Here is a 24111-nt window from a genome sequence, read left to right on the forward strand (position 1 = left end):
AAAAATAAGAGCTCAACAATTACACAGCTTTAAGGTAAAGTGTGAAGACACATTCGACTGTGCCTCGGCCAGGTTTCAAGAGAAGGGGATTAGGGGTGAAATCTGAGATACACAGGACTCCTAAACTGCCACAGTAACATGGTTTCATTCTAGAACATTCCCCAGATTAACTCTGAAGGATTCTGCATAAGAGAGAGATGAAAAGACAAGTCCTGTCATCTCTTAAGTGATGGAGACCAGGTCTTCTGGGTCCTCATCCCTCCATGTGCGGCCCTTCGGTGCTTAAACAATAGCTGCTTGAGCAACCTGAAGTAAGTTTGTATTTTAAACACTGAAGGGTAAAAACACCAGCAGATATTCTTTAGGCCCAGTTGATCACGCACACGTACCCCTCATAACCCTCGAGATGGCATGTGACTGCTTTTGACTGACGGCGCTAGCATTGGAAACCAGCTGGTTACCGAACCTACTCATTACATGACGAGCCGATCTGCCCCCCGCCGCCCCCTGCGGTAATGTACTTTTCTGTAAGGGACTGAGCAATGCTAGCGCTTAAACTTTTCCTCCTAGGGAAAAAAACCAATACCGTTACCTGAGCCACTGCTGCCTAGAACTGTCTTCTCCACAGTTCATCAAGAACCATGTAATAGGCCCCACTTTTCCCCCTGGGGTCGTGTCTTCAGCTTCACTCATACACTCGATAACATGGAATTGATTTTTCCTCTTGCTGATAAGCAACCCTTAGGGCCTTACCCAGAAACAGCCAAGAGAACAAGAGATACCCAGAGTGTCGGTTGGAAGTTGACAGTTGCCTGCTAAACCTCTCAAGTTTGGTCCATCAGATCATTCAGCCACTTGGCCTGCTCCCTTGCGTGGCAGTTATGCAGGAAAAAAACCCAACAGAGATGTGGGTTGATTCCATCTTTATTGTGTATCAGGGCTTAGCTGATAAATATGGGTTGGTGTCACTCGCCACTCATCTGCTGTCCTCCTCCGTGTGAAGAGCCTCTGTAGCAGACTAAATTTAGCCCCAGAGATGAGGGTCAAGAAGGGAGAAGAATGGCCGAGGCCACGTTACCATCCTGCTACATCTCCATCTTACCATCCTGCTACATCTCCGTCTTAAAAGCAACACCGGACGGCACCGAACACTCACCTGCACACAACAGTCCCGTGCAGGAGACCCAGAGCTCTGCTAGCGAAATCATTCGTTCTGCCAATGCTTTTCTCGTTTCCCCATGAAAGGACAGCTGGCTCCCAGATACAGACATGGAATTACAGAATGTCTCGAGGACTAAGCACAAGCCTGTTGCTTGCCAACAAGGTTATGAACCCATCCCTTGATTCACTGCAGTTTTTTGCATACATTCAGAAGTAGTTCTAGAACTCTGGAAATGTGAGTACCTCTGTCACGTCCCGAGCGCTCAGGCCACCCGGTGAGCCTCCTGCTGGCAGACACGGGCCTCTACAAACCAGTCTCTGCCTACAAGTCCTGAGACTGGGAGCTGTCAGAAGGTTGCAGGTTCGTGCGGAGTTTGTACATGTGATTGAGCGCTTGCGTGAGGAAAGCCCCACTGGTGTTGATCTCCATCAAGGTCAAGTTATCCAGCTAAAACACAAGGGCAGACGGACCGGGTTAGTTGAGTCTTTAATTTCACGAAAGGTTAAATCTACTGGATAAAAAATAAGGAACCAATGAGTAATAATTTTCTGAAAGCCCCGCATGGCTAGTTATCCCTTCCCGCGACGCCCTAAGCAGACAAGATGCCGCGGGCTGTCCCACAGAGCATCCGGCCTCCGTGGGCGGCCCACCGCATGCCCACCTTGGCGTGTGCCTCCTGCTGTCTCACGAAGCTGTCAGCAGACACCCGGAGCTTGGCTACGCGAGTGTCCCACACGTCCTTGATCAGGGTCCGGATCTCATCTGCTTTCGGGATGTTGTCTGAAGCACTAAAGGAAGCAAAAGGTGAAATAAATCGCATAAGGAAGCACTCAGTGAACTAAGGCAACTTCCAGGTAGAAGTGGCTTGTGTAAATGCTGCTTGGATTTAGGCAAAAATGCACAAGCTGTTCTAGACTCAAAATTGGTTTCGCTTTTTCAGTTTTTTAAAATGTAAGGATTTCTAGCGGTTAAGCTTGGTGCCAAGAAAATTCAGCCGTGATCCTCACCGAGTTATCTGTGCTCATGTTACCTGTCCCTGGGCAAGCTGTGGTACAAGGACTTCTGTTATTCACCAAAAAAAATGAGATCTTGGAGAAGCAGCTCTGAGTCGGTCCTCCCCTGACTCAGGACAGCTGAGTGTTCTATGCTATAGAATTTCCATCGAGAATGAATTTCTTTCAAAGGCTGGCTCAGCGGTCGTGACCTCTAATGCTAATACCCCATCTGTCATCCAAGGGCTACAGCCCACTAGGGAAAGAAGACGCAGGCTCTGTGCGAGGCATTTCTATCCTCACGAAATCCCCGAAGGAGAGGACTGTCCCACTCTACAGGGAAAACAGATACATCTGCAGAAGTCACAGAACAAATCGCAAATGAGCATAAACAGCACACCTATACACAGCAAATTCTGCCTAACAGTCTGACTGGAGCCAACGGGGCCGCACTGAGAGCCTTCCTGTGTGACACATTTTTAAACTAAACTAACCTTTGAAGGAAGAGACCAACTAGAAGACAAAAGCAAAAGCCAACATCACTCATCACCAGGCATCCTAGGGTAAGCTGGCAAGGCTCTCTCCACAGGCTAAAATAGCTCAAGATGAGTAGATGGAGAATCAGTAGCATACAATTGATACAGCAGATTTTATTTAAGACCCAAACATTTGGATCTTATGCTCTGAACAGCAGGTTAAAGAACAAAGGACCCCAGCTCCTCGTGAACTGCACTGCAGAACCGAGGTCCCTTCACTGAATGCATGGCTCTAAGGAATTATAAAACAAGGGTTTCGATAGGCACTGTGTACGTAACTCATTGAACTTCAAAACTGAAGATGAACCGGCCTCCCCTCTGCTCCCATATTCTCCCTTCTGAAGTCACACTCCCCTACGAAAGCAGCCCTCTCATATCCTCCGGATAACGCCTACCTGCCTGAACACTCTCCTGGGGACGCCGCGTCCACCGCCCTGCCCTCACTCAGTCCATGCAGGTCCCAACAGCCCTGCTCCACAAATCCAGGCCCTTTCACCTTCTGTCCTTCTACCTATACTGCCCTCTCCCCTAGTAAATTTCCCTTCAGCCTCCAAGCCAGGGATCCCTTCTCTGGCAGCACCAGGCATGCGGGTTGCACCCCGACATACTCTGAACAGCATTAGCACACACTGCAGGGTTATACCACATCTGTCAACAGGGTTGCATCTCCTCCCTACGAAACTGGAACTCAAGCCTACATGACCATCTCCACTACCTGGTGGGACGCTTGGCATGTTGAATGCTGAGAATGTTGTGAACTACACAACTGCAGCCACATGTCAACTCAAGGACAAGTCCATGTGCAGATTTTCACCTGAATTCCACAGGTGGGCCCCCGGCCCCTGCTGCTCTTCGGGAGGCAGTAGGGAGCTTCCAACTTTGGTTCTGCTTCTGCTCTTGAATCCATCAGTGAAAAGGTGCTCAGGGCTTCAAAAGCTTGACATTGTGCAAATTACATTCTAAGTAGCCACACCTGCCTGCCCCCTGCACTGATGCATTCATTCATTCCACAAACATGTGAGTACCAGGCACTGTGCGGGGGCAGGCGAGACAGTCCCTGCCCATGAGACCTGGGGGCGGGGGTGGGGAACAGCTCAGGCACAGCAGTTAGAGCATTACACCTGACAAGTGCTATAGAGGGGTACAGAGCTGCCACGAGGACTGGTACACGTAACCTGGGAGGGAGGACCTGCTATGCTAAACCCGAGGAGGGAGCAGGGAACAGGTGGACTCACTGGGCAGAAGGACGGTGCACACACACACACACACACACACACACACACACGTGCCTGTGCGCTCTGAGGACCTGGGCATGTGTGAAGAAGTGAAGGAGGCCAACGTGAGCCTGCCCCCTAGAGAATCGGAGGGAAGGACTGCAGAGAGTGGTGCGAGACGGGAGAAGGGAACCAGGCTGTGCGGTGCTTCGAATACCACGATCAGGACTTCAGACCCTAGAGAGGCTCGGAGGAACAGGGGACTCACGTGGCAGCTGTATCTTTGCAAGGCCGCTCTGGCTGCAAGGCGGAGAATGAATTAGAAGCCCATGGGGAGCCTGAACTGGATGAGGGGAAACAGTTTTGCCCCAGTGGACCTGCCTTCTAGCCCAGGGTCGAAGGAAAATGCGACCCCTGGCCCTTTCCTGTGCAAGAGATACAAGAATGCAGATGCACAGGCCCAAAGGAGAAAAGGGGTGCAGCTCGACTAATGGAACATTTGCAGTTAAGAAAAAGGCTGCTGCTGGAGATGATGGGCTGATAGTAGAGTCCAGTATCAAGTGACGGGTAGGACACAGAATGGAAAGAACCACGGGATCCACCAGGAGAGGGAAGGGTGGAGAAAGGGAAAAAAGAGAAACAGGGAGAGACAGAGCCCGGCCAGTGTGTGCGTGCCCACAAACGACTCCCAGACTACTGGCTGAGGACCTGGGCGCCAAAGCTACCACTTCCCTCGGTAATGAGCGTGGAACACGAAAGGAGGTGGGCTGGGAACTGGGGGTTCCATCGTGCATGTGGGTTCGAAGAAGTGAGAGGTACTTACTGATTTAAGAGGAGTTTGGTGAGCTCCATGTAGTGAAGGCTGGGCATAGGGGTAAAAGTTTCTTCCTTTCGTTCATGATCCCGAATCTCCTCCAACTTCTCTGAAATTTAGAAGTGTGTACGTTTTACCATGAACCACGAGCAAAATATAGTTTTAAAACCGTCCAAATTTACCAAGTACCTATATTAGCTAGTCAATCAACTAAAAAATACATTAAAAAAACCCACTTTTTGAAATAACGTATCAGTAACTAGACATCACTGGGCCGATTTCCTCAAGCACTTCTCTTAGAGAAGGTGGTAGATTTGGGTTATTGCTGGGCCTGCAGAATATATGACTGAAAACAGGATGTCAGAGTCTGAAGTTCTTTTCTTAGGTAAAGAGTGAAGTATTCTACCTTTGATGCAAGCAGTGATGACAGTAACCAGTGACCGGAGAAATTTACTTTTATATTAAACCCTGTTCAGCAGACAGCAAGACAACTTACAACTAATACAGAGCTGAACGCCCCATGTCTGGAATCAAACTGCTGAGTCCAATTCCATCCACAGGAACAATCTCCACACGCCTCACCCCTCTCCCCTTCTGTCCTTCCCCCTGGCCTGAGAAAACCCGAGTCCTGAACCCGCCACTGCACGCTATGGCGAAGGGACACACAGACAGAACTCTGCAGTGGGGCCTCGTGTGAAATGACTGGCCACGCATCTCCAGGGGCCCTCGGTGCTACCCTGCAATCCTTACACTCCCCTGCTCCAGACACCCTCTCACTTTCCATCCTGCCCGCCCTCTCCATGCTTTCTCCCCAACACCTTGCGGGGCTCCGCACACTACCGCCACCGCATCCTTCTAAGGGGCGCGCTGGACCTTCTCTCACCTGCACAGAACACCGCTCCGGCACCTGTCCCCACTCCTGAGTGATCCCTCTTGCCCTCGCTATCGGAGCCGTCCATCAAACTCGATGCAACATCTTCCAGCTTAAAAAGAAAACCCTCCCCTGACACCAAATCCTTCTCCAGCTACCAACCCATTTCTCATGCCCTTCACAACAAAACTTCAAGAGTTCCCTGACATCGGCATTAACTGTTCGGGTGGGCAACTATCCCACCCTCTGACACGGCTCACCGAGGCCACCACCTCTGCTCGGCCAAACCCAACGGCCACATCTCAGGCCTCGTCACGTCTGACAAGGGCCAGTCCTTGGGGTGTGTTTATCACTTGGCTTCTGGGATACCACTCTCCCCAAGTTCTCCTCTCATCTCCCCGACTCCTCCAGGCCTTCCTGACCTCAACACACTGGAGGACAGAGCTCCTTCCCTCACCCCTTCTCCACCGCCTACACCCATATCCCACGTGTTCTCATCCCACTTCATTTAAACGCCACCTATGCTCTCATGACACCTTCCACACCTAGAATCCCAGCTCAGCCCCTCCCCTGACCTCCTGACTCAGGTGCCCCACTGCCCACAAAATTGCCACTCGGATGTCTAACAGGCATCTCCAGTGTCGCATGTTCAAACCCTCTCCCGGCTCCCACCCTGGTCCACACTGTCCCTGCAATGTCTCAGGAAAGGGCAGCCCCACCAGCAACCCCAGTGGGCACCCTTACCTCCTCTCTCTCATCCCATGGTCTGTCCTTCAGCAAATCCTGCTGACCCTTTTCTTCAAAATACGCCTAGATGCCAACCACATCTGCCTGCTTCCATCAACTCACTGGGCAAGCCACCCTGAGTTCTTGCCGGGCTAACCCCCTACCGCCCCCTCCCCACACTCATCTCCACACCACAGACTGAGTCTCTTTCTTTTCCACATCTAAATCAGAGTATGAAACACCTCTGTTCAAACCCTGCAACGAATCAAAAAGACCGACCATACCCAGTGACGGCCCGGAGTGCAACAACAGGAGCTCGTACGTCTCTGCTGGGGTTACAGGAGTGGCTCAACCACTCTGCAGGGCTCCTGGGCAGCTTCTAACAGAGCGAAGCACAGTCTGCCCTACGAGCTGCCAGTTCCCCGACTCTAGGTGTTTATTTACCCGAGAGAAATAAAAATACATACCCGCAAAAAGACTGAGACACGACTGCTCAAAGCAGCCTTCTTCACAGTAGCCTAAAATGGGAAACGACCCAAATATGCACCAACAGAAGGATGGGGGGTCAAGCTGTGGAATCCTCACGCAACGGAGGAAACACTACTCAGCGGTAACAGCGATAACAGAATGACGCAATGACACGTGCAACAACAAGGGCGAATCTCAAAGACACTGTGATGAATAAGAGAAGTCAGAGGAAAACTGACATGCCAGACGATTCCATTCCCATGCCGTCCAAGAACAGGTGGAACCAATCTACAGGGGCAGGAGCAGCAGCTGGCTCCTGGGCAGGACCCACGGGATGACTAGTGATTTCCATGCCTCGTCAGCGCACGATTGCCCAGGCGTACGAGAGGCCTCAGGCAGACTGTCTCCACACCTTCCCTCTGACTCTGGCCCTCCCATGACACAGGCTGTTGCCCTCTAACACCTGGGTTAGAATAGGCCAAAACTGACAGAAAGGGATGCAGCGCCAACAGAACCAGCGCCTGGTGGGTGGGTGGGGAGGCCCCTGCTTAAAAAAACGCCCTTCAGAGCAGAAGGGACTGGAGTTTCCTGTCATGTTTCAGGACCACCAGATTCACACACCCCTTTGGGACAGGAAGTAAAGACAAAACGCGCGAGCAATCTTTCTTAAACTGTATTTGAGTGCACCTGGCTCCAAGTGTCCTAGCTTCTAGGAGGTAGGTACCCCCGGGTGATTTCCAAAGGGAAGGGGATAATCAAAATCTCTCAGAGGCTTTTCAAATTTCATATGCCCCCCAACCCCGACCCCAAATAAATGTGACATTCATTCTTTACTAGTAATGAGCCATTCATAGCTCCAGGTGAGAAAAAGACTGCAACGGTTCAGGATGAAGACCGTGTGCCTCTTTGATGTGGTATTTTCGTCTCGGTTTTTTTCCAACAGCTTTACTGAGGCATAATCGACATACCATACCATTCACCATTCAATGGTTTTTTAGTATATTCACAGAGTTGTGCACCCATCACTTCAATCAACTTCAGAACATTTTCATCACCCCAAAAGGAACCCCATAATGGTTCCATCACCTGCTCAAACCCTCATCCTTAGGCAACCACTAATCTTCTTTGTCTGTGGATCTGCCTGCTCTGAACAATTCATATAAATAGAAGAATACAATAGTTGGTCTTTGTGTCTGGTTCTTCTCCCACTTAATGTAACATTTTACAGGCTCATCGGGACTTCCCTGGTGGCGCAGTGGTTAAGAATCTGCCTGCCAATGCAGGAGACACGGGTTTGAGCCCTGGTCTGGGAAGATCCCACATGCCACGGAGCAACTAAGCCCGTGCGCCACAACTACTGAGCCTCCGCTCTAGAGGCCTGTGAGGCCGTCGTGCCTAGAGCCCGTGCTCTGCAACAAGAGAAGCCACTGCAATGAGAAGCCCACGCACCACAACAAAGAGTAGCCCCCGCTCACCATAACTAGAGAAAGCCCATGCGTGCAGCAATGAACACCCAACGCAGCCAAAAATATAAATAAAAAATAAAGGTTCATCTATGTCTGCACCCTGTGTCACAACCTCATCCACTTAGGTGGCCAAAAACAATATTGCCTTGGATGGACGATGCCTTATTGTCATGCATTCTCTCTAATGTAAGGTAACGACTCTGCTCCTCATGCTGGTCTCTGGGTTTTAAAAAAAATTTTTTTGATATATTTACTTTTATTTATTTATCTTTGCCTGCATTGGGTCTTCGTTGCTGCATGCAGGCTTTCTCTAGTTGCGGCGAGCAGGGGCTGCTCTTCATTGTGCTGCACGGTCTTCTCATTGCAGTGGCTTCTCTTGTTGTGGAGCGCAGGCTCTAGGCATGTGGGCTTCAGTAGTGGTGGCACACGGGCTCAGTAGTCATGGCTTGCAGGTTCTAGAGCGCAGGCTCAGTAGTTGTGGCGCATGGGCTTAGTTGCTCTGTGGCATGTGGGATCTTCCCGGATCAGGGCTCAAACCTGTGTCCCCTGCACTGGCAGGTGGATTCTTAACCGCTGCACCACCAAGGATGTCCCTAGACTTTAAAATAAACACTGTTACAAGAGACAAAGAAGGACACTACATAATGATCAAAGGATCAATGAAAGAAGAAGATATAACAATTGTAAATGTATATGCACCCAACATAGGAGCACCTCAATATATAAGGCAGATACTAACATCCATAAAGGGAGAAATTGACAGTAACACAGTAACAGTAATAGTAGGGGGATTTAACACCCCACTTTCATCACAGACAGATCATCCAGAAAGAAGATCAATAAGGAAACACGAGCCTTAAATGACAAATTAGACCAGATGGACTTAATTGATATTTACAGAGCATTCCATGCAAAAGCCACAGAATACACATTCTTTTCCAGTGCACGTGGAACATTCTCCAGGATTGATCACATGCTAGGCTACAAAGCAAGGCTCAGTAAATTTAAGAAAACTGAAATCATATCAGGCATCTTCTCCGACCACAACACTATGAGATTAGAATCAGCTAGAAGAAAAAAACTGTAAAAACACAAATACGTGGAGGCTAAACAATATGTTACTAAACAACCAATGGATCACTGATGAAACCAAAGAGGAAATTAAAAAATACCTAGAGACAAATGAAAACAAAATCATGACCATCCAAAATGTATAGGATACAGAAAAAGCAGTTCTAAGAGGGAAGTGTATAGCAATACAATGTTACCTCAGAAAACAAGAAAAATCTCAAATAAACAACCTAACCTTAGACCTAAAGCAACTAGAGAAAGAAGAAAAAAACAAAACCCAAAGATAGTACACTGAAATAATAAATATCAGAGCAGAAATAAATGAAACAGAGACAAAGAAAAAATAGAAAATATCAATAAAACTAAAAGCTGGTTTTTTGAAAGGATAAACAAAATTGATAAATCTTTAGCCAGACACATCAAGAAAAAAAGGGAGAGGGCTAAAATAAATAAAACTACACATGAAACAGGAGAAGTTACAACAGAAATACAAAGGACCATAAGAGCCTACTACAAACAACTCTATGCCAGTAAAATGGACAACCTAAAAGAAACGGACAAATGCTTAGAAAGGTACAACCCTCCAAGACTGAACCAGGAAGAAACAGAAAACATGAACAGACAAATCACAAGTACTAAAAATGAAACTGTGATTAAAAAACTCCCAACAAACAAAATTCCAGGACCTGATGGCTTCACAGCTAAATTCTATCAAACATTCAGAGAAGAGTTTAACACCTAACCTTCTGAAACTATTCCCAAAAATTGCAAAGGAAAGAACACGCCCAAACTCATTCTATAAGGCCACCATCACTTTAATATCAAAACCAGACGATACCATAAAAAAAAGAAAATTACAGGCTAATATCACTGATGAACAGATGCAAAAATCCTCAACAAAATACTGGCAAACTGAATTGAACAATACTCTAAAAGGATCATACACCACGATCAAGTGGGATTATCCCAAAGTTGGAAGGATTTTTCAATATCTGCAAATCAATCAGTGTGATACACCACATTAACAAACTGAAGAATAAAAACCACATGATCAGACTTTCCTGGTGGCGCAGTGGTTAAGAATCTGCCTGCCAATGCAGGGGACACGGGTTCGAGCCCTGTTCTGGGAAGACCCCACATGCCGTGGAGCAACTAAGCCTGCACGCCACAACTACTGAGTCTGCGCTCTAGAGCCCACGAGCCACAACTACTAAAGCCCACGTGCCTAGAGCCTGTGCTTTGCAACAAGAGAAGCCACCACAATGAGAAGCCTGCGCACCACAACGAAGAGTAGCCCCTGCTCGCCGCAACTAGAGAAAGCCCACGCGCAGCAACGAAGAACCAAGTAAGCCACAAATGAATAAATAAAACAAAAACAAACAAAACCATATGATCATCTCAGTAGATGCAAAAAGGGCTTTTGACAAAATTCAACACCAATTTATAATAAAAACTCTCCAGAAAATGGGCATAGAGGGAACCTACCTCAACATAATAAAAGTCATATATGACAAATCTACAGCTAACATCATACTCAACGGTGAAAACCTGAAAGCATTTCCTATGAGATCAAGAACAAGATAAGGGGCTTCCCTGGTGGCGCAGTGGTTGAGAATCTGCCTGCTAATGCAGGGGACACGGGTTCGAGCCCTGGTCTGGGAAGATCCCACATGCTGCGGAGCAACTAGGCCCGTGAGCCACAACTACTGAGCCTGCGCGTCTGGAGCCTGTGCTCCGTAACAAGAGAGGCCGCGACAGTGAGAGGCCCGCGCACCGCGATGAAGAGTGGCCCCCACTTGCCACAACTAGAGAAAGCCCTTGCCCAGAAACGAAGACCCAACACAGCAAAAATAAATAAGTAAATTAATAAACTCCTACCCCCAACATCTTCAAAAACAAAAAAAACAAACCAAAAAAAACAAGATAAGGATGTCCACCCTCTCCACTTTTATTCAACATAGTTTGGAAGTCCTAGTCATGGCAATCAGAGAAGAAAAAGAAATAAAAGGAATCCAAATTGGAAAAGAAGTAAAACTGTCACTGTTTGAAGATGACAGGATACTATACAAAGAAAATCCTAAAGATGCTACCAGAAAACTGCAAGAGCTGATCAATGAATTCAGCAAAGTGGCAGGATACAAAATACATACACAGAAATCTGTTGCTTCTATACACTAACAACGAAAGATCAGAAACAGAAATTAAAGAAACAATCCCATTTACCAGCACATCAAAAAGAATAAAATTCCCAGGAATAAACCTACCTAAGGAGACAAAAGACCTGTACTCTGAAAACTTTAACACACTAATGAAAGAAATCCAAGATGATACAAACAGATGCAAAGATATACCATGTTCTTCAACTGGAAGATCAATGTTGTCAAAATCACTATACTTCCCAAGTCATTCTACAGAATCAGTGCAATCCCTATCAAATGAACAGCGGCATTTTTCACAGAACTAGAACAAAACATTTTAAAATGCGTATGGAAACAAAAAAGATGCAGAAGAGCCAAAGGAATCCTGACAAGAGAAAACGAAACTTGAGCAATCAGGCTCCCTGACTTCAGACTATACTACAAAAAAGCTACAGTAATCAAAAAAGTATGCTACAGGCAAACACAAAAAATATAGATCGAACACAAAACATATAGATCAAAGAAAGCTCAGAAACAAACACACAAACTTATGGCCAATTAATCTACGACTAAGGAGCCAAGCCTACACAATGGAGAAAACACAGTCTCTTAAATAAAGGGTGCTACACTGATGCACAGTGTACCAGTGTGTACAGGACAGCTACATGCAAAAGACTGAAACTAGAACACTGTCTAACAGCATACACAAAGATAAACTCAAACAGAATTAAAGACCTAAATGTAAGGCTGCGATACGAAAAACTCTTAGAGGGAAACATAGGCAGAACACTCTGACATAAATCACAGCGAGATCTTTTTGATCTGTCTCCTCAAATAATGGAAATAAAAATAAACAAATGAGACCTCATTAAACTCAAAAGCTCTTGCAAGCAAACAAAACCATAAACAAAACAACAAGACAACCCACAGAATGAGAGAAAATACTTGCAAACGTTGTGACCGACTAAAGCTTAATCTCCAAAATTTACAAACAGCTCATGCAGCTCAATATCAAAAAAACCCCAAACAACCCGATATAAAAATAGGGGAAGACCTAAATAGACTTTTCTCCAAAGAAGACATACAGAGGGCCAAGAGGCACATGAAAAGATGCTCAACATCGCTAATTATAAGAGAAATGCAAATCAAAACTACAATGAGGTACCACCTTATACCAGTCAGAATGGCTAACATCAAAAAGTATACAAACAATAAATACTGGAGAGGGTGTGGAGAGATGCTGTTGGTGGGAATGTAAATTGGTACAGTAACTATGGAAAACACTATGGACGTTCTTTAAAAAACTAAAAATAGAGCTACCGTAAGATGCAGCAATCCCACTCCTGGTCATATATCTAGAGAAAACCACGGTTCGAAAGGATACATGCACCCCAACGTTCACTGAAGTGCTGCTTACAATAGCCAAGACAGGAAAGCAACCTAAATGTTCACCCACAGATGAATGGATAAAGAAGATGCGGTACATATATACACTGGAGTATTACTCAGCCATCAAAAGGAATGACATAATGCCATTTGCAGCAACACAGACAGACCTGGAGATTATCATACTAAGTGAGGTAAACCAGACAGAGAAAGACAAATATCATACAATACAGCTTATATGCAGAATCTAAAACAAAATATGCAAACTGACTTATTTACAAAATAGAAACAGGCTCACAGACTTAGAAAATAAACATACAGTTACCAAAGGAGAAAAGTGGAGGGGAAAGATAAATTGGGAGTATGGGACTGACATACACACACTACTATATTTCAAATAAATAACCAACAAGGACCTACTGTATAAAACAGGGAACTCTGCTCACTATCCTGTAATAACCGAAATGTGAAAAGAATTTGAAAAAGAGTAGATACGTGTATATGTAAAACTGAATCACTATACTGTATACCTGAAACTAACACAACATTATTAATCAACGAAACCCCAATATAAAATAAAAATTAAAACCAAAACAAAAATAAATGGGACCTCATTAAACTCAAAAGCTTTTCACAGCAAAGGAAACCATAAACAAAACGAAACGACAACCTACAGAATGGGAGAAAATACTGGCAAAGGATGTGACCGACATGAAATCAATCTCCAAAATTTACAAAGAGCTCATGCAACTCAATATCAAAAAAGCAAACAACCCTATCAAAAAATGGACAGGAGACCTAAATAGCCTTTTCTTCAAAAAACACATACAGACATCCACAGGCACATGAGAAGATGCTCAACATCGCTAATTATTAGAGAAATGCAAATCAGAACTATATTATCACCTCACACCAGTCAGAACGGCCATGATCAAAAAGCCCACAAACAATAAATGCTGGAGAGGGTGTGGAGAAAAGAGAACCCTCCTATGCTGTTGGTGGGAATGTAAGTTGGTGCAGCCACTGTGGAGCACAGTATGGAGGTTCCTCAGAAACTAAAACTAGAGCTACCATATGACCCAACAATCCAACTCCTGGGCATATACCCGGACAAAACTATAACTGAAAAAGATACACGCACCGCTGTGGTCATGGTAGCACTGCTTACAATAGCTGAGACATGGAAGAAACCTAAATGTCCATCTTCATAAAGAAGATGTGGTACGTATATACAATCAAATACTACTTGGCCATAAAAGAGAACGAAATAATGCCATTTGCAGCAACATGGATGCAACTAGAGAGTATCATACTACGTGAAGTCAGAAAGAGAAAGACAAATACCATGTGATATCACTTACACGTGGAATCTAAAATATGGCACAAATGAACCTATCTACAAAACAGAAACAGACACAGGGATCAGATTGGTGGCTGCCAAAAAGGACGGGTGAAGGGAGAGAGCTATGGACTGGGAGTTTGGGGTTGGTAGATGCAAACTATCATACTTAGAACAGATAAAAAACAAGGTCCTAGGGCTTCCCTGGTGGCGCAGTGGTTAAGAATCCGCCTGCCAATGCAGGGGACACGGGGTCGAGCCTTGGTCCGGGAAGATCCCACATGCCATGGAGCAACTAAGCCCGTGTGCCACAACTACTGAAGCCCGTGCACCTAGAGCCCGTGCTCCGCAACAAGAGAAGCCACCGCCATGAGAAGCCCGCGCACCACAACGAAGAGTAGCCCCGCTCGTTGCAACCAGAGAAAGCCAGTGCGCAGCAACGAAGACCCAACGCAGCCAAAAATAAATAAATAAACTTTTTTTTTAAAAAAAAAAACCAAGGTCCTACTGTTTAGCACTGGGAACTACATCCAACCTCCTGGGATAAACCATAATGGAAAAGAATATTTTAAAAAAAGAATGTATGTATGTGAATCACCGAATCACTTTGCTGTACAGCAGAGATGCACACATTATACATCAGCGATACTTCTATTAAAAAAAACAAATAAAGTAATTCCATTTGCAGCAACGTAGATGGACTTGGAGATTATCACACTAAGTGAAGTAAGCCAGACACAGAAAGACAAATATCACATGATATCACTTATATGCAGAATCTAAAATAAAATATACTTAGAAAACAAAGTTACAATTACCAAAGGGGAAAGGTGGAGGAGAAGGATAAATTGGGAGTATGGGACTGACATATACACACTACTATATTTCAAATAAATAATCAACAGGACCTACAGTGTAACACAGGGAACTCTGCTCACTATCCTGTAATAACCGAAATGGGAAAAGAATTTGAAAAAGAGGAGAGACATGTATATGTATAACTGAATCACTTTGCTGTACACCTGAAAATAACAACGCTGTTAATCAATTAAACTCCAAAGTAAAAGAAAAATTAAAACAAAAATAAACAAATGGGACCTCATTAAACTCAAAAGCTTCTGCAAGCAAAGGGAACCATAAAAACGAGAAGACAACCCACAGAATGGGAGAAAATACTTGCAAACGATGCCACTGACAAGGGATCACTCTCCAAAATTTACAAACAACTCATGCAGCTTGATAAACAAATAACCGCATCAAAAAATGGACGCAAGGGCTTCCCTGGAGGCACAGCGGTTGAGAGTCCACCTGCCGATGCAGGGGACACGGGTTCGTGCCCTGGTCTAGGAAGATCCCACATGCCGCGGAGCGGCTGGGCCCGTGAGCCACGGCCGCTGAGCCTGCGCGTCCGGAGCCTGTGCTCCGCAACGGGAGAGGCCATAACCGTGAGAGGCCCGCATACCGCCAAAAAAAAAAAAAAACATACAGACGGCCGCAGGCACATGAGAAGATGCTCAACGTCGCTAATTATTAGAGAAATGCAAATTAAAACTACAATGAAGGCTTCCCTGGTGGTGCAGTGGTTGAGAGTCCGCCTGCCGATGCAGGGGACATGGGTTCGTGCCCCGGTCCGGGAAGATCCCACATGCCGCGGAGTGGCTAGGCCCGTGAGCCATGGCCGCTGAGCCTGCGCGTCTGGAGCCTGTGCTCCGCAGCGGGAGAGGCCACAACAGTGAGAGGCCCGCGTACCGCAAAAACAAAAACAAAAACAAAAACAAAACTATAATGAGATATCACCTCACACTGGTCACAATGGCCATCACCAAAGAGTCTAAAAACAATAAATACTGGAGAGGGTGTGGAGAAAAGGGAACCCTCCTACACTGTTGTTGGGAATGTAAACTGGTACAGCCACTATGGCAAACAGTATGGAGGTTCCTTAAAAAAACTAAAAATAGAGCTACCATATGACCCAGGAATCCCACTTCTGGGCATATATATGGGGAAAAAACATGATTCGAAAGGATACATGTACCCCAATGTTCATTGCAGCGCTGCTTACAATAGCCAGGACATGGAAGCAACCTAAATGTCCTTTGACAGAGGAATGGATAAAGAAGATGTGGTACATATATACAAAGGGGTATTACTCAGCCATTAAAAGGAATGATATAATGCCATTTGCAGCAACACAGACAAACCTGGAGATTATCATACTAAGTAAAGTAAGCCACACAGAGAAAGGCAAGTATCATATGATACGGCTTCTATGCGGAATCTAAAACAAAATGTACAAATGGACTTATTTACAAAACAGAAACGGACTCAGAGACTTAGAAAACAAACTTACGGTTACCAAAGGAAAACGATGTAGGGGAAGGATAAATCGGGGAGTGTGGGATTGACATATACAGTAAGTTTCCCACATACAAACGAGTTCCATTCCACGAGGGCATTCGTAGCCCCATTTGTTCACAAGTCCAACAAAGTTAGCGTAGGTACCCAACTAACACAATAGGCTATATAGTACTGTACTGTAATTGGTTTATAATACTTTTCACACAAATAATACATAAAAACAAACACAAAAAATAAACATTTTAAATCTTACAGTACCCTGAACAGTACAGTAGTACAACAGCTGGCATAGAGCTGGCATCGAGTGAACAGGCAAGAAGAGTTACTGACTGGAGGAGGGAGGGGAGGTGGGACATGGTAGAGCTGAAGGACCGTCAGCAACAGGAGACGGAGGGCAAGCCGCAATGTCACTCACGCCTGACGTTCACGGCACAGGTTCTGGTTCTTTGCTGGATCGATTCTATCTACCCTCTTGAAAAAAGATCCAGTGATGTCTTGGTAGTGGCTCTTTTTGTCTCCTCACACATGACACGGTAGCACTGGACTGCATTCTGATCGGCTGCTGCAACCTTCGTGTACCGTTCTGTGTTAGGGTCCTGTGCCTCAAAAACCAACAGTGCCCCCTCAAATAAAGAAAATCCCCTTGCAATTTCCTGTGTTGTGAATCTCTTCGATTCTTCAGTTACTTCTTCCTCTTGTCTGTCTTTGTCCTTTCTCTGGGCCTCCAATTCCTTCAGGTCTTCACTAGTAAGCCCCTCGTTTTGCACAGCAACGAGTTCAATGAAGCTGTCCTCTTGCAGATCTAGCTCCAGCTTCTTGCTGAGGGTCACTACGTTGCTGAAGACCTCTTTGGACTCCTCATCCACCTTCTCAAAACCAAGAAAATCGTGAACAAACTGCGGGCAAAGGTTCTTCCAAACCCCATTCATGGTGACGGCCATAACGTCATGCCAAGAAAAGTCAATCTTTTTTACGGCCGTGTAGATGTTACGGTCCTTCCAAAACTGTCACAAAGTTGTTCCTGCTTGGTCACTTGCCTTTACTGCCTGACGAAAGTGTGACGTAAATAATATTTCTTGAAAGTCACTATAACTCCCTGGTCCATATGTTGGATGAACGACATGGTATTCAGTGGCAGATGCACTACTTTGACGTTGGGATGAAAGTCATTCATGAATGGTGGGTAGCCCGGATCACTGTCGAGCAGCAAAAGAATGTTGAACGGGATGTCCTTCTCCAAGCAATGTTTCTCTACCTCTGGGATAAAGTGGTGGAAAAACCAATCCTGGAAAATGGCCTGTGTAACCCAGGCTTTGGGGTTACCCTTCCACACAACAGGAAGAGAGCCCTTGGCTACGTTTTTAAGGGCTCTTGTGTTCTCTGAATGATAAACTAACAGAGGCTTCAGCTTCACAGCACCAGAAGCATTGCCACCAAACAACAGAGTTAGCCTGTCCTTTGCTGCTCTATAGCCTGGCATCAACTTTCCCTCCTTGCTGATGTAACTTCAGTCCGGCATCCTCTTCCAGTACAGTCCTGTCTCATCCACATTAAACACCTGCTCGGGTAAATTCGCGCCTTCATCAATAATTTCTCAAAGCGTTTCAGGAAATTCCCGGGCAGCTATCGTATCTGCACTCGCTGCCTCCCCACTTACTTTTACCTTGTGAAGTTGGCTCCAGGCTTGAACCGATGAAACCAGCCGTGGCTGGCATTAGAAGATGTGCCCTCTGATTCTTCGCCGTGTTTCTTCTTCAAGGCTTTTGGCTTTCTCTTGAATCAGCATTAAGCTGAGTGGGACTCGACGCTGATGCTGATCCGTCATCCACCTATTGAGAAGTTTCTGCATCTCCTCCATCACTTTTCCACGCTTCTTTGATATCACTGTCAACATCATCGGCACAGCAGCCTTCACATGTTCCATGATCTTGTCCTTCTTCTTTAGGATCGTGCTGGTGGTTAACGATTCTTGTTATGAGAACGAGCGACGTCTGCCATCTTTTCGCCTCGCTCCACTCTCTCAATTATTTTCACTTTTGTTTCCACTATTATTGCTTGGCGCTTCTTAGCAGTACCAGCTACATCACCGCTGCTTTTATGCCTGCTTCCGGACACCCTGGGCTTGAAGTAAAGATACTGTACTAGTGTACTCTATACAGTAAAGTACACCAAAGCACAACCACTTGTAGAGGATGCACGCACATGGCAATGTACGACAGACACGTGAACTAACAGACGTGACTGGACATGTGAACGCACGTTCCCATCTTTGAAAGTTCGCAACTTGAAGGTTCATATGTAGGGACTTACTGTACACACTACTATATTTAAAATACATAACCAACAAGGACCTACTGTACAGCACAGGGAACTCTGATTAACATTCTCTAATAACCTAAATGAAAAAAGAATTTGAAAAAGAGTTCATACATGTATAACTAAATCACTTCATTGTACATCTGAAAATAACACAACATTGTTAATCAACTATACTCCAAAATAGAATAAAAATTAAAAATAAAAAACAAAAAGGGACTTACCTGGTGATCCAGTGGGAAAGACTCTGAGCTCCCAATGCAGGGCACCCTGGTTTGGTCCCTGAACAGGGAACTAGATCCTGCATGCATACCAAAACTAAGAAGCCTGCAGGCCACAACTAAGAAGCCCACATGTCAAAACTTAGAAGCCTGCATGCCACAACAAAGACCTGGCACAGCCAAAACAAATAAGTAAAAAATAATAAATTTTTAAAAATTAAAACAAAAAAAACAAATGGTACCTCACTGAACTCAAAAGCTTCTGCAAGCAAAGGAAACCATAAGCAGAATGACAAGACAACCCAAAGAATGGGAGAAAGTATTTGCAAACGATGTGACCAACAAAAGATTAATCTCCAAAATTTACAAACAGGGCGTGTAGCTCAATATCGAAAAATCAAACAACCCAATAAAAAAATGGACGAAGACCTAAATACACTTTCCTCCAAAGAAGACATATAGATGTCCACAGGCACATGAAAACATGCTCAACATCGCTAATTCTTAGAGAAATGCAAACTGAAACTACAATGAGATATCACCTCACACCAGTCAGAATGGCCATCATCAAAAACTCTACAAACCATAAATACCGGAGAGGGTGTGGAGAAAAGGGAACCCTCCTACACTGTTGGTGGGAATGTAAATTGGTACAGCCACTATGGAGAACAGTATGGAGGCTCCTTGAAAAACTAAAAATAGAATTACCATATGACCCAGCAATCCCACTACTGGGCATGTATCTGGAGAAAACCATGGTTTGAAAGGATACATGCACCCCAATGTTCACTGCAGTGCTGCTTACAATTAGCCCAGACATGTCAGCCACCCAAATGTCCATCAACATATGAATGCATAAAGATGATGTGGTACATATACACAATGGAGTATTACTCAGCCATTAAGAAGAATGAAGTAATGCCATTTGCAGCAACACAGATAGACCTGGAGATTATCATACTAATGAAATAAGCCAGAAAGGGAAATACAAATACCATATGAGTTATATGTGGAATCTAAAATATGGCACAAATGAACCTACCTACAAAACAGAAACAGACTCACAGACATAAGAGATCATACTTGTGGTTGCCAAGGGGGAGGGCGGTGGGGCAGAGGGATCAAATCGGAGTTTGAGGTTAGCAGATGTAAACTATTATACAGAGAATGGATAAACAGCAAGGTCCTACTATACAGCACAGTGAACTATATTCAATACCCTGGGATAAAGCATAATTGAAAAGGATATAAAAAATGAGTGTATGTGTATAAGTGAGTCACTTTGCTGTACAGCAGTGACACAACACTAAATCAAATATACTTCAATAAACAAAAATAAAAATTTTTTTAAAATCTTGAAAAATCTAGTCCATTTCCAGCAAAAATCAAATTTCTAAGGAAAATAAGGCAATATTTAAAGCTTCTATCATGGGAAAAAATGCACTATGGAAATATCTGTCTTGCCACAAATAAATGATCTAATGTACCACTCTTTAGGAAAAAAGGAATGTATATATGTGTACATATGTGAGTCACTTTGCTGTACAGCAGAGATTAGCACAACATTGTAAATCACCCATGCTAGCACAGGGAGATCACCTCGGTGCTTTGTGACAACCTAGAGGGTGGGATAGGGAGGGTGGGAGGGAGATGCAAGAGGGAGGAGATATGGGGATATATGTATATGTATTGCTGATTCACTTTGTTATACAGCAGAAACTAACACAACATTATAAAGCAATTATACTCCAATAAAGATGTTAAAAAAATCACCTATGCTTCAATTAAAAAAATTAAAAAATAAAAAAAGAATGAAATAATGCCATTTGTAGCAACATGGATGAACCTGGTGATTAACATACTAAGCAAAGTAAGCCAGAGAAAGACAAATATCATATGATATCACTTATATGAAGAATCTAAAAAAAGAGAGAAATGAACTTATTTACAAAACAGAAACAGACTCACAGACTTAGAAAACAAACTTATGGTTACTAAAGGGGAGAAATAGAGAGAAGGGATAAATTTGGAGTTTGGAATTGACATATACACACTACCATATCTAAAATAGATACCCAACAAGCACCTACTGTATAGCACATGGAACTCTGCTCAATATCCTAGTAATCTAAATGGGAAAAGAATTTGAAAAAGAACAGATACATGTATACGTATAACTGAATCACTTTTCTGTACACCCGGAATTAACACAACATTGTTTTGTTTTGTTTATTTATTTATTTGGCTGCGTTGGGTCTTTGTTACTGAGCGCCGGCTTCTCATTGCAGTGGTTTCTCTTGTTGCAGAGCACGGGCTCTAGGCACGTGGGCTTCAGTAGTTGTGGCACACAGGCTCAGTAGTTGTGGCTTGCGGGCTCTAGAATGCAGGCTCAGCAGTCGTGGCACACAGGCTTAGGTGCTCCGCGGCATGTGGGATCTTCCCAGACCAGGGCTCGAACCCGTGTCCCCTGCACTGGCAGGCGGATTCTTAACCACTGCGCCACCAGCAAAGTCCCAAACACAACATTGTTAATCAACTATACTCCAATATAAAATAAAACTTAAAAACAAAAATAAAAATAAACAAACAGACCTCTTTAAACTCAAAAGCTTTTGCACAGCAAAGAAAACCATATACAAAACGAAAAAACAACCCACAGAATGGGAGGAAATATTTGCAAATGATGTGAACAACAAAAAATTAATCTCCCAAATTTAGAAAGATCTCATGCAGGTCAATATCCAAAAAAAAACAAAAAAACAACCCCATCAAAAAACAGACAGGAGACCTAAACAGCCTTTTTTCCAAAGAAAACATACACACGTCCACAGGCACATGAGAAGATGCTCAACATCTCTAATCATTAGAGAAATGCAAATCAAAACTACAATGAGATATTACCTCACACCAGTCAGAATGGCCATCATCAAAAAACCTACAAACAATAAATACTGGAGACGGTGTGGAGAAAAGGGAACCCTCTTGCACTGTTGGTGGGAGAACAGTGTGGAGGTTCCTTAGAAAACTAAAAATAGCATTACTACATGATCCAGCCCATTCCACTCCCCGGCATCTACCAGGACAAAACTTAATTCGAAAAGATCCATGCACCCCCATGTTCACTGCAGCCCTGTTTACAACAGCCCAGACATGGAAGCCACCTAAATGTCCATCGACAGAGGAACGGATAAAGAAGATGTGGTACGTATACACAATGGAATATTACTCAGTCATTAAAAAAAGAAAGAAAGAATGCCAGTTGGAGCAACATGGATGGACCTGGAGATTATCATACTAAGTGAGATAAGTCAGAGAAAGACAAATATATGATAACATTTTTATGCGGAATCTTAAAAAAATGATACAAATGAACTTATTTACAAAACGTAAACAGACTCACAGACTTAGAAAACAAACTTACGGTGACCAAAGGGGAAAGGTGGAGGGGAGGGATAAACTGGTAGTTTGGGGCTGACATATACATACTATAATATTTAAAACAGATAATTGGGGGGGAGGGAAAAAAAGATAATCAATAAGGACCTACTGTACAGCACAGGGAACTCTGCTCACTATTCTGTAATAACCAAAGTGGGAAAAGAATTTGAAAAAGAGTAGATACATGTATATGTACCTGAATCACTTTGCTGAACACCTGAAACTACCACAACACTGTCGATCAACTATACTGCAATATAAAACTAGAATTAAAATTTAAAAGTTTGTGGAAATATCTTAAAATCAAAACCTGAACTAGAATTGGTACACACACCCCAAACGACCATGCCTAACAGTGGTCCGCGGCCTCGCGCAGCTGAGGCTGGGAAGCATTCATTGATTTCACCTGATGAGCGACGCCGCGTCCCTGGAAGGACCGCTTGCCTCCACCCGCGGGAGGGCGACCCCAGCCCCCACGGCCCGCCCCCCCACCACACCCCGCTCCCCCTCCACGTGCTCACCCACGTCCATCCACTCGGGGGGGAGCAGCCGACACTTCTGTCTCTGTTTCAGGTTGATCGCCAGCCACAGAGGCACCTGCACTGGTAAGCCGGGGTTGAAAGGCCCCAGGTCGCCCTGCAAGCAAACACACACACACACCGTCCCTCAAAACTGCACCGCTGGACCTCTGTTGTCCACGGGCTGAAGCCCGAGCGCGCTCTCGGCCACACTGCGCCCCACCGCTCATCTGCGCTGGGTCCCGAACGCCGCCAGACGACACCTGTGGGCGCTGGACCCGCCGCCCAGCCCCCCTCCCGGAAGCGGGAACCGACCAGGGAGAGCCGGAGGCCCGGCGGGTCTCACCCCGATGAGGTAGATCTTGTCCAGACTGAAGTTCGGGATGATGGTGACCAACTCCTTCTCGGCCAGGAACTCCACCTCGGCCGCGTCCATGGTGGGGCCCGCGGCCAGCCCGGGACTCGCCGCCGCCGCCGCCGCCGCCGCCGCCGCCGCCGCCGCCGCCGCCGCCGCCTCCGGCCCCTCAGCGTCCGGGAAGACGCGCTACAGCCGCCGCTTTCCCGCCACCGAGCAATGCCCAGCCTCTGGCCGGAAAAAGCCTCGGCCGGCCTATAGAAACGCGGCGTTCTCCGCGGGGCGGCGGAAGGCGGGGACCGCGGATGCTACGAGCCCGCGGATTGGCGAGCCTGAACGAGGCTGCGGGCGGACCCCGCCCCTCTCGTGGGCAGGCCCCGCCCCCTCCCGTGTCCCGGCCCGCCCCTCCCGTGGGCCAGCGCGCCTGGCGCCGCCGGCCCACCTGCACCTAGTACAGCCTTCGGCGTCCCTTCACCTGCCCCGGGCGCCCGCCCGCTAACACCGCGAGTCAAACTGCGGGTGGGCTTAGGGGCCAGGAGTATATGCATGTAATTGGTTACGGCGTGACCTGGCTACACAGACGCGGCCCCGGGCCGCAGCGGAGCGAGCGAAGGCGTTGTTTCCTTTAACTTCACAATCTTCTGTCTTCCCTGTACACGGGGTTAATATCTATAAAAATGAAGATTCCTGGGAATTCCCTGGCGGTCCAGTGGTTAGGACTC

The 24111-nt window shown here is 45.6% G+C and overlaps 1 protein-coding gene across 2 annotated transcripts; it reads right to left on the bottom strand.

Moving 5' to 3' along the window:
- Positions 1-906: 906 nt before the first annotated feature.
- Positions 907-23648, bottom strand: GINS2 (GINS complex subunit 2). 2 transcript variants are annotated; one of them, XM_067719417.1, is made up of 6 exons: positions 23537-23648; positions 23381-23497; positions 23038-23152; positions 4728-4827; positions 1824-1950; positions 907-1609 (listed from the first exon to the last, which is right to left on the bottom strand). In XM_067719417.1, exons 2-6 carry the CDS (start codon positions 23468-23470, stop codon positions 1484-1486), a joined length of 558 nt encoding a protein of 185 aa, XP_067575518.1. In that variant the 5' UTR covers positions 23471-23497; positions 23537-23648; the 3' UTR covers positions 907-1483. The 2 variants fall into 2 exon arrangements, with proteins under 2 accessions (XP_067575518.1, XP_067575517.1); XM_067719416.1 differs by having other exon boundaries at positions 23381-23556.
- Positions 23649-24111: the final 463 nt, after the last annotated feature.

This window comes from Pseudorca crassidens, chromosome 20, assembly GCF_039906515.1.
Source record: "Pseudorca crassidens isolate mPseCra1 chromosome 20, mPseCra1.hap1, whole genome shotgun sequence".
Taxonomy (NCBI): Eukaryota; Metazoa; Chordata; class Mammalia; order Artiodactyla; family Delphinidae; genus Pseudorca; species Pseudorca crassidens.

What these genes read in the sequence shown, in the direction of transcription:
- GINS2 (XM_067719417.1), bottom strand. Translation starts at nt 23,470, where the DNA reads ATGGACGCGGCCGAGGTGGAGTTCCTGGCCGAGAAGGAGTTGGTCACC. An exon ending in ACAAGATCTACCTCATCGGG is followed by an intron (nt 23,153 to 23,380) that starts GTGAGACCCGCC and finishes GTTTGCTTGCAG; the next exon opens with GGCGACCTGGGGCCTTTCAA. An exon ending in CCCCGAGTGGATGGACGTGG is followed by an intron (nt 4,828 to 23,037) that starts GTGAGCACGTGG and finishes TCTAAATTTCAG; the next exon opens with AGAAGTTGGAGGAGATTCGG.